The sequence below is a fragment of the Pyxicephalus adspersus genome, chromosome 1, assembly GCF_032062135.1.
Source record: "Pyxicephalus adspersus chromosome 1, UCB_Pads_2.0, whole genome shotgun sequence".
Classification (NCBI taxonomy): domain Eukaryota; kingdom Metazoa; phylum Chordata; class Amphibia; order Anura; family Pyxicephalidae; genus Pyxicephalus; species Pyxicephalus adspersus.
Genome location: NC_092858.1, coordinates 27,062,531 through 27,078,414, shown reverse-complemented (window position 1 = coordinate 27,078,414; position 15,884 = coordinate 27,062,531). Strand labels below are relative to the sequence as shown.

The following is a 15,884-nucleotide window of genomic DNA, read 5'->3' as shown; positions in this document are numbered from 1 at the left end:
CTGCCAATGCACAACCAAAACTGTACATTCTTAAATTTAGTCATGGAATTCACAACACAACGAAGTATTGGCAATATTGTGCATTGTGGTGGGTTGCAGTGCAGCTGTGTTAGGGCATTGATATGGCATCCAAAATAATGGCACTCTAGTATGCTATTTGTAATGTGATAATGTGCATTAAAGCAGAAGTAATCCCACACAACCCACCCATCCATGTTCTATTGCAGGCACTGCCATATTCCTTTTTTCCTTCCTTCCAGAGACAATCTTCAACCATTTTGAGTGATGTAACTCCCTCATAGGAGGGCAGGAGTGCAAGGGAATGTTCTGCTGTATTGCCAGATACCCGGAGCGATAAGGGACATTGTTTGTGCCTTCCTGCAATTATAGCCTGCTTGATCAAGATTTTGTAAAAGTGAAGCTTTAAATAGGGCATATACTGCAAAGTGCATAGCCCTGAAATATCCCAAATGTACCTCCACACAAACTACCAAGGTTTAGGCATGTGGTAGAAGGTAAAAACAGACCACCACCTGTTTTTTAAAGAATATGTATTGTGGTTGCGGTAATAGTAGCTTTACCCTTGACTGTATTTGTGCATTGGGTGCCATATTTGTTAAATAACTCTGCAATGCATAACACTAACGGTTAAGGTGTTATGTTAACTTGCAGTAATGTAACACTCCAATGCAATAGTGTGAAGCATGGCTAAAAAGTATTTTAGAAAGTCAGTATACTCTTAATCAAAGGTAAGATTTTCAGATATAACTGCAGTGGCCCATAAAATGTTTTATGTCTGGGCCACAGACAGGATTTTCTATATTTCCTTATGGGCTCAATGCACATTGCATTATTTCTTTTTTTATTTCTTTTTTTAGTTAAGTTTCTTCTGCTGAGCTATTTTTTATATAAATATCATTCTATAATATTTTTTATAGTTAATATATAATATAAAATATATTGTATAATATTTTTAGTTCAAATGTCTATAAATGTGCTGAGGGTATGGAAAAAGAGACAAGCCAAATCCAGGGATGACTTTTACATCGTGAAAAACATTGCCTATTTCTGGCAAACAATCTAACGTAGGGAGCATGTACACCTTAAGACAAAGCATTCCCTATGCAATAAAAAGGGGAAAGGGAGAGTAGATATAAAAAAAAAGGGTCCTGAAGCTTTAAGAGTAAAGAAAGAGCTGATGTGTTGCCTACAGCAGCTAAACACATGTTCCTTATGTAACGTACACCAGGAAAAAGCAGGTGATCTGATAGTTTGCCTTATTCAACACATTTTTAGCTCCATTATCCTTGTATCAGCCTAATGCAGTGCTGACCTCAGAAAATATGAAATCTTTGTAGCAGATAATAGATTTATATTTCACATTGGCTTGAATAGGGTATAAAACGACATTATACTCAGTCCAAAATGTTTTACAGTAGTTGTCAATGACAAAATAATACTTTACGCTAATGCTATATAAAATTCTTGTATTAAAACAACAAAACAGGGAGATTTCAGCTAGATGTGGGAAATGTATTGGGCTAAATAATGAAGGTAAAACTAGGGATTTTGGTGAAAGAAGGGGTTCAATAGGCTTTAAATTGGGGGATAGGAAAGCTCCTGAATCCTCCCTTCTGTTAAAAAAAATGTCTCCTCTGAGTTGAAATGGTAATTAAGGAACATGTGTAATTTCTTTTTCATAGATAAGTCTATACATGTGTACTTTAAGTCAATATTTTTGTTACTTGAATCTTGTTTTACTAGTTACATAAAATATAAAAACATATTACACTATAGAAACATAGCACAGCAGATGCGGTTTATTTTCAGACTTTCTCTCTAAGTAGCATAGTACAGAAAGGAAGGAGGGTATAGGGGTAGGAATCAATTCTCCAACTTACGCCCTTCAGCTTAGGCTACTGAGCTATGTGAACAGTCTCTTTTCAGAAATAGGGACAGGCAGATAATGATAACTCAGAAAACACATTAAAACAAAAAATATTTACATGCAGCAAGCATTTTAATCCTGATCATAGTAACTAGAGATGATCAATGACATGCAGAAAATGCAACATTTAGGCAAATTAAATGACATTTTTATACAAATTTGCACAGATATGAAACTGAGCCAATCTAACTCCTGCAAGAATAATTATTATATTTGATTGGCTCACTTTCATGTCAGTGCAATTTGCATATAATTTGATTGTGATTTGCATAAAACCCAAATCTACTCCATCTAATTGCTTATCTCTAATAATTACTAAAAAAACTATATAGAGAAGTGCTATTAGTTCACATCTAGTTTTTTGGTAATAGAACAAGAAGGATTAGAATCCCTAAAGGGTTTTCATTTCTGTTTTTGTCCACATTCCTCTTTTAGTGACCCCAAGGAAAAAAAAAAAAACATTTTCGTCAATCCTTTTACACTCGAAATCTACAGTCTAATTATGTGCTTAACTAAAATGAAAACAAGGTCTGAGTGTGGAATATTGAGTAAGTAACTTTAGTATCATTAGCATCTGATAAATTTGTGAATTAACACAACTTAGACCCATTCAAAATGAGCTAGGCCAATATCATTTTAATTCAGCACTAAGTATTCTATAACTGCCAAGTTTTACGTTAGAATACCGAAAGTGTGTTGTGTAGTGACACCACAATTAGGATTATAATTAAGGCAGTTCCAAATATAATATTCTGGCTGGAATTGCAGACATCATTCTATTAGCTGGCAGGCAATAAATTAGCCTGCAGATAAGATTTGCAGAGTGAACTGTTAAGCCCGTGGATCTGAATCTTACCCTTAGGCTTAATGGCATATTGTTATTCCGGGGAACTTTAGTGAACTTTCCAAGCAGTGTATAGAATTGACTTCTGCATATAGAATATTTCTGTGATTTAAATTATTGTTGTTTACAGGAAATTCTAGTTATAATATAGCTATGTTATTCCTAATTCATAATGTTTAGAACTTAAAAGAAACAAAAGGTAATTTACTTTTCTTAAAAAAAAACAAAACAAAACAAAAAACAGTATATTCTACCTTCATAAACACTTAAATTTAAAATTGAGCGGTGGTGTGGGACATCTTGTGTTATGGCTGCACCCAAAAAGATAAATAATCATTTAATATAAAAAATTAACCATGAAGTAATGAGTGGATGTAAAAAATCAAATTTTAGCAAAAAATAGGCAAACAACAAGGTAATGTTGGCTAGATATCTTGTCAGATCATTGATATATATAACCCTTTGCTGTGATTTTTGAAGATTTTTGATAGTTATTACTTAACTGTGCAAGCAACTAGAGTGATTTGCTGGTACAGGTGTCTAGAATTTACATTCAACAATGTAATGTCAAGACTGTTAAGGTATTCTGGAGCAAAACTGCAGAGTGTAAGCTCTTTCTTGGTCAAGTCATGGATGCACTAAAAAATGTCTAAGAACAAAAGATTGGACCATTCTGAAGTGACTTTCTATGAGCCCTGATTTCAATCCCTGGAATGGATCTGGTCCAGGATTGAAAATTTTTGATAGCAAAAAACAAAAGACTTTGAAGAAATCCATTCCAGGTTTGCTGGATCTCCCAGCTTCACTGATGAAAGTGTACCCTCCAGCCTTGGAGAGCTTTAATAAATCAGGCCCAAAATGTCAACATTAACAATTTAGACAGGTGGTTACTGCAGAAAGGGGCAGGCAATACCGCTTCTGCAGTAAATGCTCTTTCCCGTCTGTTTGCTGCCAAGCTGTTAAATTTTGATGAGTTACGCATGCACAAGATAACAAAAAGAAGACAAATATATGTATATGTAGAGGTCTGCTTTAACCTGCTTTAACCTCTTTATTTGCCATGCATGGTCAAAAAACATTTCTGTTGAAGGGCTAGTAATGTGTATCTTAAAAAATTTGTGCACCATCTAGACCAGTTTGTTATTGGAAAGAGATAAGTATGGAGCTTTGCCACAGAAGTAAAAGTCTTGCACTGTACAGAAGTAAATTAAATAAAAAGCTGTCTGACAAGGTCACACTGAGAGAGGTCAGAATACATTGGTTCAGATCAAGTGGTTAGAAAGTGGCAGTAGAGTAGTTGGCTTAAGACAGGAACAGGAACAAATAAGAGTGATGGAAAAAATGTGAAAGTTCACAGAGAAAGATACATGGCAGACCTGAGAAGAGAGCAAGAGAAAGCCATTATATAAATTATACTTTTCTAAGTGAGCCTGTAACTGTCAGGGAAATAACTTGCAGCGATGTCTGGGAAAGAGCTGTGATATCAATAATCCATTGTATGTAAGATATATATTGGAGAGACAGATAATATTATTATACAGCTGTGTATTAGTAACTTCATGTAATATGTGTTTATTCATTTCTGTTTTATTTCTAATCATCTTTGATATTGTTAAGAAAAGTTTACTTTAATCTAGCATTTATCTGCATTCACTGGTACTGTCTTTCCTGTTAACATGCTAATGAAATCATAAACAAAACCAATTGTTTTTCATTAAATATTATATTAAAGTTATGCTGACATCACATAATCGGTGTTCTTTTCTATAAAATGCAGGCAAATCATAGCTGGTGGAAGGGGCCAATTCTCCTAAAATCAGAAAGCTGTGGTAGCACCCACCACCATGACAATCAGTGAATTAAAAGGGTGGGCTAGGGACAGTTAGGCTGGGGAGGAAAGGGCTAAATGATGCTGGATGCCCTACAGCTATAAAATTAGTCTGGTTTTATCTGACTGGCTGCTGCTTCTAATGTACACACAGTGTGCAATGAAATCAGAGTATGCAATTTCAGATCAGGAGAGGAGCCCTTACAACAGTGCAAGACTGAAGGCAGGCTGCACTGGCACCACCATCCTCTTCCTTCTTCTCCTTCTGCAGTTTCTGAACTTCGGCCACATTAATTGGCTAGACTGGGATGATGTTAGTCCGACCAAGGCACTTTGGAGCTCATCTATTCCCTGCACCCACAAGAAAGCTGAGATTTTCGGGGTGTCTCTGCCAACAAACACTGAGCAGCTCATGTGAAACTCAGCGAAATTTGACAGCTGAGCAGTGCCTGACTGCCATTTTTCAAAGTGGGACTTATGTTCCACTTTAAGAAGCAGTTATAGAAATAAATGAACAATACAACTTTCATACAATATTCTCCAGTAATCTTCCCTATTGATGAACCATGTGGGTAAAGATGCAGTAAGCTTAAATCTAAATTTTAAAAATTTTTTTGTGCAGTGTAGCTGCCCCCACACTGCAAATGTTGAATATTAAAAATATAATTTTCAAATTTGTCATAATGTAACCAAACAAATCAAGATATAAACATATGTCTCTATATAGCATACTTGACAGAACTCATTCTATCCTTGGGATCTGGGAGTACCCAGAAGATGGGAAGCTTCCATTCTTGTATTTTATTAACATATTGTTTTCCTTCTCTTCCTCTGTGTTTATGACGATATCTGACTACATAGACATATTTTGTTTTGTATCTATATTCTTATACACATCCACACAAACACACATTTGACACAAGATTATTGAATAAGAACTTTTTATGATATATGATATTACAAGTACAGAATTTCTATGGCACAGGTTTAAAACTTGTTTATGTCTTTTAGAGGGGAAGTAAAAAGTAAGTTTATTTACCTTATCCATTGCTAACTAGAAATCAATGGGCCCCAAGCAAAACTTTGATGGGGCCTCTTGTCCGACCCCCACCTCCTGAGTTCAGGTTGAGGAAACAGTGACAGCTGTCAACCCTGTTGCAACCATTTTAAGCTTGGTCTGGTAAACCTGAAAATAAAGCCAGTATTTCCTGTGCTGGCTAGTAATAGCAACTATTAGGTATTCTTTATATTAATAATTTAAAAAAGGTGTTTTTCATTACTTAGCCCTATAAAGAAAATAAAAATAAAACCCTAGTTTGCTCATATAACTTATTTATATACCCTTCCTCATACCTGGGAATTACAAACTGAATCTACTTCAATGCTTTGAGACCCCAAGTGGGCTGCGTATTCCACATTTTATGTATGGCAGACCAGGTCATGGAGGACAGCAGGCTGTACACTATTAAAGGGCCCACAATTGGACTAATGTTAAGGAGTTCCAGCATGTTTCCTTTTCAATTATACATGTGTACAGCACTGCATGATATGTTTGTTCCACATAAATACAGTTTATTATTAACAATAATAAACTCAATGGCATTTGGTCGAGAACATAGCGACACATCCTTCCCATTTTCATAAAATACATTGGGTTACTGACATTTTTAAAATCAATGCATGTGTTTGGAAACGTTACAATTTTTATTTGAGAGCTTTAATGTTCATTCTTTGTTTTATCTCCTGCTTATACACAAACTACCTATGCACAGTTGTTGGTGTCACACTTTTAGCATCCTTCAGTTCATGAGAAAGGTCAATAACTACATGCTGAGTAGAGAACAAGCAGAAAGACAAAAGATGTAATTACAAATAAAAACAATTGGTAATTTGGTCTTAATGTTTGAAATGTAAAGGCCTAACTTTTATTTAAATTCATATTTTATTTGTATTGCTACCTATATGATAAGAGAGAAGAGTAAATATTATGTTATAGTTGGTCACCTTTAACATATCTAAACCTTCCCATTGACAACGGCTTGTTTGACTTTGGGTTTGGAGAGAACTAGTTTTTATTGTGATAATGTGATAAACGTGTGCTTATACTATTGAATTAGTGCCTTAAAAGTCCTTTAATATGTTTTGTTGCATTTTATGCAAAATTGATGGATGTGGACTAAAAATAGTATCTTGGTCCCTGGACTATTAACAATTTAGAAAGAACTAAGCGACAAAGTGACTATCTTATGTGCTGATAATTGGGATTTTACATGGTGAACATGGTGAATTTTTCTAGTGCAATCATGTTAGTAAACTCAGCAAATGCCTGGGATTAATGATAGCAAGTGCTACACATGCAGTCGATCACACAAAGTTAGAGCATCATGTTATCATTAATGATTTTTCCATATAAAGTGTAAAATTCCCTTTCCCATTGTAGAGAACAATCAATGTAGCCAAAAATAGCTGTTGGCATGCACCCTTATATAGCTGCTTGGAAGCACTTCTAGCCTTAAGGGTTTGCATTTACAGACCCATAAATGTGAGGCATTTCTGAACGTATTTGAAAGTATTTGACAGGTGCATAAGCAGTTGACCCTGCTCTGACCTGCATTTGACCTGCTTTTGCATTGTATAGGGTTGCAAAACCCTCTTGAAGTAAAATAAGTCCATCGACTGGTCCTTATCATGCATACTTATTTTAAAAAAGAATATTTATTGTTTTTAAATATGTACATGCACTTGCTTCAAAGTAAACAACACAAAGTAACAAACAACAAAGTAACACAAAGTAAACTTGTGACTTTTTCTTCCACAGAGGATCTTAAGAAGGGCTCTATTACAAATGGAGCAAAGTCAAATCTCCCAAAGCCTTGTCAGACTGCCCTTCGTCCTCCTGGCTACTCCAGACTGCCAGCGGCTAAATTAGCAGCCTTTGGATTTGTGCGGAGCTCCAGTGTGTCATCACTGTCCAGCAATCAGTCCAGCGAAAGCATTCAAAGTGATCAGAACAGAGCACCTAATAGTAAGTCCTAATTCCTTGGTCTTGTGACTTTTTTTTCAGTGTGTGTGTATGGCAAATCATGGCTACAGTTGGTAGGCATAGTATTTGTTTTTTTCACTGGAAACATGAGTAAAACATTTGTATAAGGCATATTACTGTTCTGCCTTACCTGCCTGATCGCTGTTTTCATCTGTCAGAAAACCTGACGCATCCTGGCTTCCCCTGCAGCTGCCGGGACTGAATAAACTTCTACATGCCAAGTTTCCTTGACTGACCACTGCACCTACAGTCCATATTGGTGCCCATGTCTTTGTGTTTCTTCAAAAAAAGTTTGAACCGTACATCTTGAAACCCCAGTCTTCTTAAAAACTTTGGAATAGACCTTGCTGTTATAGTACCCTTGTGTCTTGTTGTTGTGCTCAGTATTGCCATGGTGTATGACCTGTGACATGAAACTCTCTTCTACAACCTCACTTTGGCAGAAGAGTTTGTCTGTCCCTCATTCAGTTTTAAGCCTCCTACACAGATGTTTTTACTTCAGTTAATGATTGTGTTACACCCTACATATGAAAATGAGGATCATTAGCACCTGTTTGGCATGATTGGTTACTATAATCCTACAAAATCCCTGACATTGTATACCCATAAAAATTGATGCTGGTTTGTAGGTAAAGGGTAGTCACACCAAACAATGATTTGATTTAGGGACAGTCGCACTCCAAGTAATTAGGGTCTTGACTAAGAATGAGCGAGCGAGTTTTTAAAACTCGTTCACACTGTGAATTCGTCCATTCTCGCTTACCGAAATTGTAAGTGAGAATGGCCAGTGTAATTCTGCGGATCGAGCTCGAATTAAAAAAAAAAAAAAAACATTGCGGGCTGTGCTGATCAATGAATGCAGTGGCGGCTGCATTTATTGATCAGCTCAGTGTGAAATCCCCGGCACTAGAGGTTAAATGGGGACAAGTATCCCCATTCATAACCTTTAGTGCTTTCTGATTGGCTGAGGAATACTTTCCTCAGCCAATCAGGGAGCACTAGAAGTTTCGAATGGGGAGACTTGTCCCTATTTAACTTTCTAGTGCCGGGGATCGCAAACAGGCTTCTCAAGACTGCAATAATAATAAACCTCTAGTTCCTGGGGATCGCATTGGAACTGCAGAAGAACTCTCAATGGAGTTTCTCTATTGAGAGTTCATCTGCCGTTCCACTGCGATCCACAGCACTAGAGGTTAATTAATCTCTAGTGCCGGGGATCTTCTCAATGAATGCGGCCGTGGTCGCATTCATTGAGAACAGTGTGCGATCCACGGCACTATAGGTTGATTAACCTCTAGTGCCCTGGGGATCGCAAACAGGAGGATTCCCAGGGAATCCTGTGAATCCCCTGTGAACCCTCCTGTTATAATTTCCTCTATCTTCTGATGGTTTCGTGAAATCAGTTCGCCGAAATTTCGCGAAACCATCGGAAATTTGAGGAAATTTTCATGAGAATGCCAGAGGCCTTGACATGACTTAAATAAGGTGTTACATGATAATGAGAATAGTAAAGAGTCAGCAGTCTTGCTCGGTAGGTCTTTTTTTCCTTGAATGGCTTTTGACCACATAAATACACTTTTTATTGTATACTAAAAGTTACAATGTTTAATCTTATAGAATACATCAATTTCTACCTATCTGTATATTCCCTATTGAAGAATGAATTAGAATTGTGATGCATAGAGTTATGGTTAGAATATTGATAGATGCTGAAACACCAGCAGGCATCTCCTAGTTTCAGCAAATCTAGCTCAAAGCTTTAGTTCCCCTTTGTATTTCATTCATCATATAGAAATCTTACTCTGTCTGTTAGACATTTAAGGAATTTTAGATATGCAGCTGGAGTACTGGAACTAATTCTTCCCTACCTGAGCCAAATCCTGTGCCGATATGGTTTTACCCCTGTTCCTGAGAGATAAAGGAGTCCAGTGAAGAATTAGCATCCATTCTTCAATAAACTCACTTTCTTTTTCAAAGAAACTGCACACACTATGAAGGTTTCACCTTGATCCTGCATTTACTATGTCATGAACTGGAGATGTACAGTAGAACATGCACATGCCATGTGTCTTGATAGCATCTTTGCACAGTAGTGGAGCAGCTAACAGCTTTGCAACTTCTACATCTGCATTTTAAACAGGCTCCTTATATTTTATCTTGTCTATAGTAAACTCCATATTCTATTAGAGAAGATTCTTTAATGTTTTTAAAAGTTTTTTTTGTAAAAAGAAATACAAGGCTTAAAGGGATCAAACAGACACTGATTGCGTGTTTGAAGATTAAATTGGTAATTAATAAGATTGTAAAATATCCAGAAAAGCTTTGTCAGTAGAGCAGATACACGTTTATCTTTCTCTCTCTTGGTCCATAGTTCACATTTGTGAAACTGCCTGAAGGTTTGGCACATCAGAAGTAGATAGAATACTAAATGTAAAGCTCTTTATACTCTGTCTGTACTCCCTCAGATTGCTTATACTTTCCTCCTCTGGACATGTTTTTATAGCGTTGATAGCTGTAGTAACTCATGCAAAATCGCATATGAGGGTTAATTTGTATCAGAAACAAGATTTGTTGCCAGCCAATCAGACTAAATAGTATACCATTTTTTTTTTGCCCATGTGAACCCCTCCAGCAGAATCAGGATTAATCATTCCCTCCCTGCTCTAAAGAAATGAAAAAAGCCTCCCCTGGAGCCTAGTCCCCCATGTGACTTTCCTCCTGTATATTTCAAAGCATCATGGCTTTCATTTTCGGCACCGTTACAGACGCCTTTACATCTTATGACCTGAAAGTTCAAGAGGTTTCTTGGTGCATAATTTGTCTCCGTGTATCCTGTATCTGGTTGATATTGGATAAAAGGAAGACTTTATTACCAAGAATTCAAAATTGCCAATTATGGGCTGGTATGAGTATTTCATAAACTACTGATCTGCTGGGATTTTCATGCACAGCCATAGAAAATACCTTCTTTATGTCAGAGGTCATAGGGGAATGGCCACAGTGGTTCCAGATGATAGAAAGGCAACAGTAACTCAAATGACCACTCCCTACAACCCAGGTATGGAGAAGAGCATTTCAGAATGCACAACATGTGGAACCTACAGCAGCAGGAGACCACAGGTTTACCACTCCTATGACAGGAACAGGCACCTGAGACTATAATTTGCACAGGTTCACTGAATCTAGACATGAGAAAAATTATGCCTGGTCTAATGGGTCCTAATTCCTTCTGCAACATTTGGATTTTAGGGTCAGATGGTAGCATCAACAACATGAAAACATAGAGCTCTCCTGCCTTGTAATAACATTGTATGCTGCTGGTGGTGTACTGGTGTGGGGATATTTTCTTGGCATGCTTTGGGCCCCTGATTACCAACTAAGCATAGTTTAAATGCCACCTTAGTATTGTTTGTGACCATGCCAATTCCTTTATATCTATGCCGTGTATCCATCTTCTCATGGCTACTTCCAGCAGGATAACACATCACAAAACTCATATAATCTCAAACTGGCTTGAACATGGCTATGAGTTCACTTGTCCTAAATAGAGCCTATTTGGGATGTGGTGGAATGGGCAAACTGCATCATGGATGTACAGGTGACAAATCTACAGCAACTGTGTCATGCTACTGTGTCAATAAAGAGCAAATATATCAAACAAGTATCAAATCACTTTAAATCGTTTTTGTAACTAATAAAAATAAGGAATATATATAGTTTAATGTCCAAAGTATGGCCACAGATTCCCTTGAGGCAAGTTTTTTTTCGTTCAGCTAGGGAGTTCACATCCCATGTCTGCCTTTAAACTGTCCACAAGTAGCTTTACTGAACTTCATGTGTGTTAGAAACATTATTTTTTGTATTTTAATCCTAGCATTTCTGTCTCAAAATATCCACTTTGTCCATTTTAGGCAGCAAAACCAAACCTTTTTATATCTTTAAAAACAGTGGTTCCTACTTTCAATGCTGCTGTCACTCTGCAATGCTGCAGTTTCCCTCTTCAGATCCCTGGTTCATCTACCCAGAGTCTTCTAAATTCAGGAAACTTCCTCTTAAACTAGTATATTTGGGTTTCTGTATTTTAATGCCAGTTTGGGACCTATTGTGTTTTCTTTTTTTTATTCTCTATCCTTTCATTTGACCTATGATGTATCTTCATTCTAACATTTATGGTTTACAATTGGTGTTTTCTTTCTATTTATAATCCCTTGATATCCTAGGGTAACGGTTTTGTTTATTCTTGCCTCAAGGTTTTGACCTCTCCCCACCCTTTTTTCCACTAATATAATCACAATTAATTTAATAATATTTGCTTCTCTGCCTTTTCGATTTCTCCTATCATTAAAAACATATTAAAAAACATCTTATTTCTCTATGGTATCAGTAGTGGATCTTGTGTTTGGCAGACTTTACACTTTTTACATTTTTTTTCACTTATTTTCACGTTTTCAGCCATATGGTTCTGGTGTTAGCTATAATTGATCTTTGTACATTTTAATTGTAATGCCTTTGTTTGCTCTGTCATGCATTTTGTTATATATGTGTATATATATGTATGTATATATATATATATATATATGTATATATATATATATATATATTAGAGTTTTTTAGACCTTTGGGTTACAGGGAGTGAGTGTTTTTAGCAATAGATAATCCCTACAGGATTGAAACTGTTTTCTACTATTCACAAGGGGCAGACTCAGTTAACTTGTTCAGACAGTGTATATTATATTCCCAGAAGGCAGACTTGTAAATTCAGCCAGCACTAAAAAAGGATTTGCAGCAGAAAAAGTCCAAATATAAATACATTCTGTTACCTAGACTTGTATTTAAAATGCACTAGTGCATTCCTTGTGGAGAGCAATGCAACAGGTCAGCTTTAATGCCCTTGATTGCAGACGATCAGCTTTCAGGAGGAAGAAAACATGTAAGGTTAAGGGCAACATTGCTTTTCCCACGTGGCAATGCTGGGTCAATCATCAAGCACCAGCACTACCAGAAATGGGACTCCTCTATGCTCAGATTTCCTTGCATTGTCCTTGTTGGCTGAATTAAGCAGTGGGAAAACAAAACAAAGATGTATATGCACTGCTGGGAAGGGAGGCATTGAAGCAAACCTTTTGCTTTGCATTACATGAACATAGAACAGGGTTGCTAAAGAAATAATCGGTAAACTCACGCGAGTAAACCAAGTTTTAAAATATGATTCATCATGGCCTCACTATGTCCTGCCAATCTACAGCCTTCAAAAGAGGAATCTGTGAGGTGTCCTTTGTCGATCTCATGCCCCACAGGACAAAATTTATCATGAGCCCTTGGGAATATAACCTTGCAGTAGATGGCTTTGTTGGTAGGGGCAGACCTGAGAGGGTTTTACTGACCAGGGTGATGCACTGCCTTAATAGAACCACAAGGAGTGGATACATAAATGGTTGTCCTACTCAAGGTAAATGAAAATAGAAATTACTAGCTGTCATTACTACAATCTCCTGCACATTTCATAGAATCTTTTAGGCTTCATTATGCAAAAAATGGGGCATTGGTTGATGTAAACTACATCAAGTACACTTCTAGTGCCTGAATTTCAGTTTTAGTTTTAGCAATGTGCATAAAAGGTATACTTGCTATACCCTTGCTATACTTCCTAAACCCAAATATTAGATAATGTCCAGTTTTCTTAAAATCACAAAACCATTTTACCCATACCAATTTTATGTATGTTTACTGTTTTTAATGAGACTTATAAAGGATTTTATTATAGTGTTTCTTATAACAGCTCAAATGTCACCATGATTAATTTTTATCATCACAGCAAAAATGTCTGTCCTCAGCTTCTAAAGGTTAATCTTGACACATAACAGTAATGATATGAAAATGAACTAGGAGAGGATACAGGTTTTACGGCAACATTAATGATCATTTTCAGAGTTTCGTGCCCATCAGAATATCCCAAGTACCTGCTGAGAGATCACCAATACCTAGGGACAAATCTGCATATTGAGCGAAATAATTCAATACATGTGTATGTTGTGTGAATTTCAAAGCGTTCTCTTCACATGCCACGTATAAATGAGTGCGGCTAAAGGTTTTTTTCCATGAGAACACATGGGGTAGTGCAGAAGAAATTAAATAGTTTGTAAACAATTACCAGCAGCTATTATTCATCATGTGGAAAGAAAAGCTCAGCCACTAGTAGAACTATTATGATGGTGGCTGGGGGAAAAAGCAGACAGGGAGATTACAAACGTTACTGGGAACATGCCCCAATAATACCAACTATTATCATCATTGACTGCTTACTTGTGTGTGTGTTAAGGTGTGAGTGATATTACTAAAACCTAAGGATCATCCTTACATGCAACTGATTAGCATTTGTCTGCTATAACATCCAGGCTGGACCACAGTTGTAGATGTCATTTGATAATATTAGTGGAGCAAACATTTTAAACTTTGCTCCTTACTTTTTATCCACGTTTATCTATCTTTATATTAATCATAGCTCTTTGGCTGTCACCAATGTCGTTTGTTTTTGTTATAAAAATTTGATAAACTCAGAGTAGAATATTTCATATCTTAATTTCTGTCACTTGTTAATTTAATTTGAAGAACATTGTCCTTTTAGGGAGTCTTTGTAAAGAGAGAGATTGGTGTGCAGTTAAACATTATTCATAGCTTGTTTCAAGTAAAGGCCAATATTATATATTATAGCAAATTCAATGGGTTGCAGGTGTTTAATGTCTTTACAACATGACAGTAAAAACACAAAGTTGACCTCTGGGCTCTCTCTGAAGCTCTTTAGAGATATTGGTCTTGCAGACCTAACTCAGAGACCTCCTAGGATTTCCCAGCATGCAGGTTGCACATAGCCTGTCCACCTGAGCCACCTGACCTCAGGCTTCAACTCCCCCATCTCAAAAACAGGTGGACATTGATAATCAGCTAGGGTCTTCAGAGTCCTCACCAATTTCTGGCCTGTAAAAGGATGAGCGCGGCCCACCCATTCCTTCCAGGACACTTTGGGTCTGGATCCCAAAAACAGCTGCAAATCTACCAGCCAACACTTACTAGCAGCCTTATCCAGGCCATTTAATCCCTTCTATATGAACTAAGTGATATCAAACACTCTCTAAATTTGCAATCAAATGTTATCATATATAGCACCTTTCCACTCTATTTTTATTATTTTATTAACTGATTAGTTTATAATTTGCAATTAGGGCCTGGGTGAAACACTTAAGTATTTGTAGTATCATCCTTTGGTGTTTTTTTTGTGTCAGAGTTTATTATTACCTACAATCATTAGCTAAGATCCTATACGTCCAATAGTCTAGTGAATGGGGTCTATGGTTTTCTTTAAATTTCTACTTTTTACATACTTACTGTTTCAAGCTTTAAGAATTGGTTGGCAGATTTGTTTTGCCACATTTGCAGAGTAACTGCTGGGATACCAGGAATGAACCACCTGGATAATGTATTATTTCTATCACTTCAAGCAAGCAAACAGACTGATAGACTTGCATTTTGAGAGAACAGGTTACAGTCGTTGGGCAGAGCTATTAGTCAAAAGACTATAGCTACAGGCTATACATTTAAAATCTTCAAAATATTCACACACAGCAATAGCATTCATATTAGGATGTATGTATATATAAAAAACATTTTAAACAAGTTTCAATAATATATTTCACTCTATATATAAATATATGTGTGTGTATATATATATATATATATATATATAAAAAATATATATATATATAAAAAAATTTTGGTTTCAAAATTTGACAGTGTTAAGATTGTGACATAGAATTCTGAGTGCTACCATATATTATTCCATATTTGATAAATGCAGTCATATGCTGGTATGAGTATGGATTTCTGACTTAATAAAAAGTCCTGGAAAAATAGGGTAAAATAAATATGAGAAGTAGAAAATGCTAAGACATCTGTACTATACCATATCTGTACTATACCATATAATAAGCCAGTTTAATTTTAACCTATAAAGATTTCTAGTCATTTTTTTATTGTTTTTAATATATATAAACGTATATTTGATATTATTATTTGCATAAGACTCTTACTTTACAGGTATATAAATACTAAGTAGCACATATTTCAGTGACTGGTGGTGTACTTAGAAAGCCCAGCACTACCCATTGTATTTGTTCTACTGCAGTTAGAAAGTCAAGATGAGCTCCTTCTATGCTGGGAAATGCTA

At 36.3% G+C, this 15,884-nt stretch overlaps 1 protein-coding gene across 1 annotated transcript in view; it reads left to right on the top strand.

Annotated features, from left to right (window-relative positions):
- Positions 1-15,884, top strand: part of MTUS2 (microtubule associated scaffold protein 2) — a 273,935-nt gene that overhangs the window by 123,806 nt on the left and 134,245 nt on the right. The window contains exon 4 of the mRNA XM_072404531.1: positions 7,439-7,645. Within this exon, the coding sequence (XP_072260632.1) occupies positions 7,439-7,645 (207 nt within the window). The remainder of the gene's footprint in view (positions 1-7,438; positions 7,646-15,884) is intronic.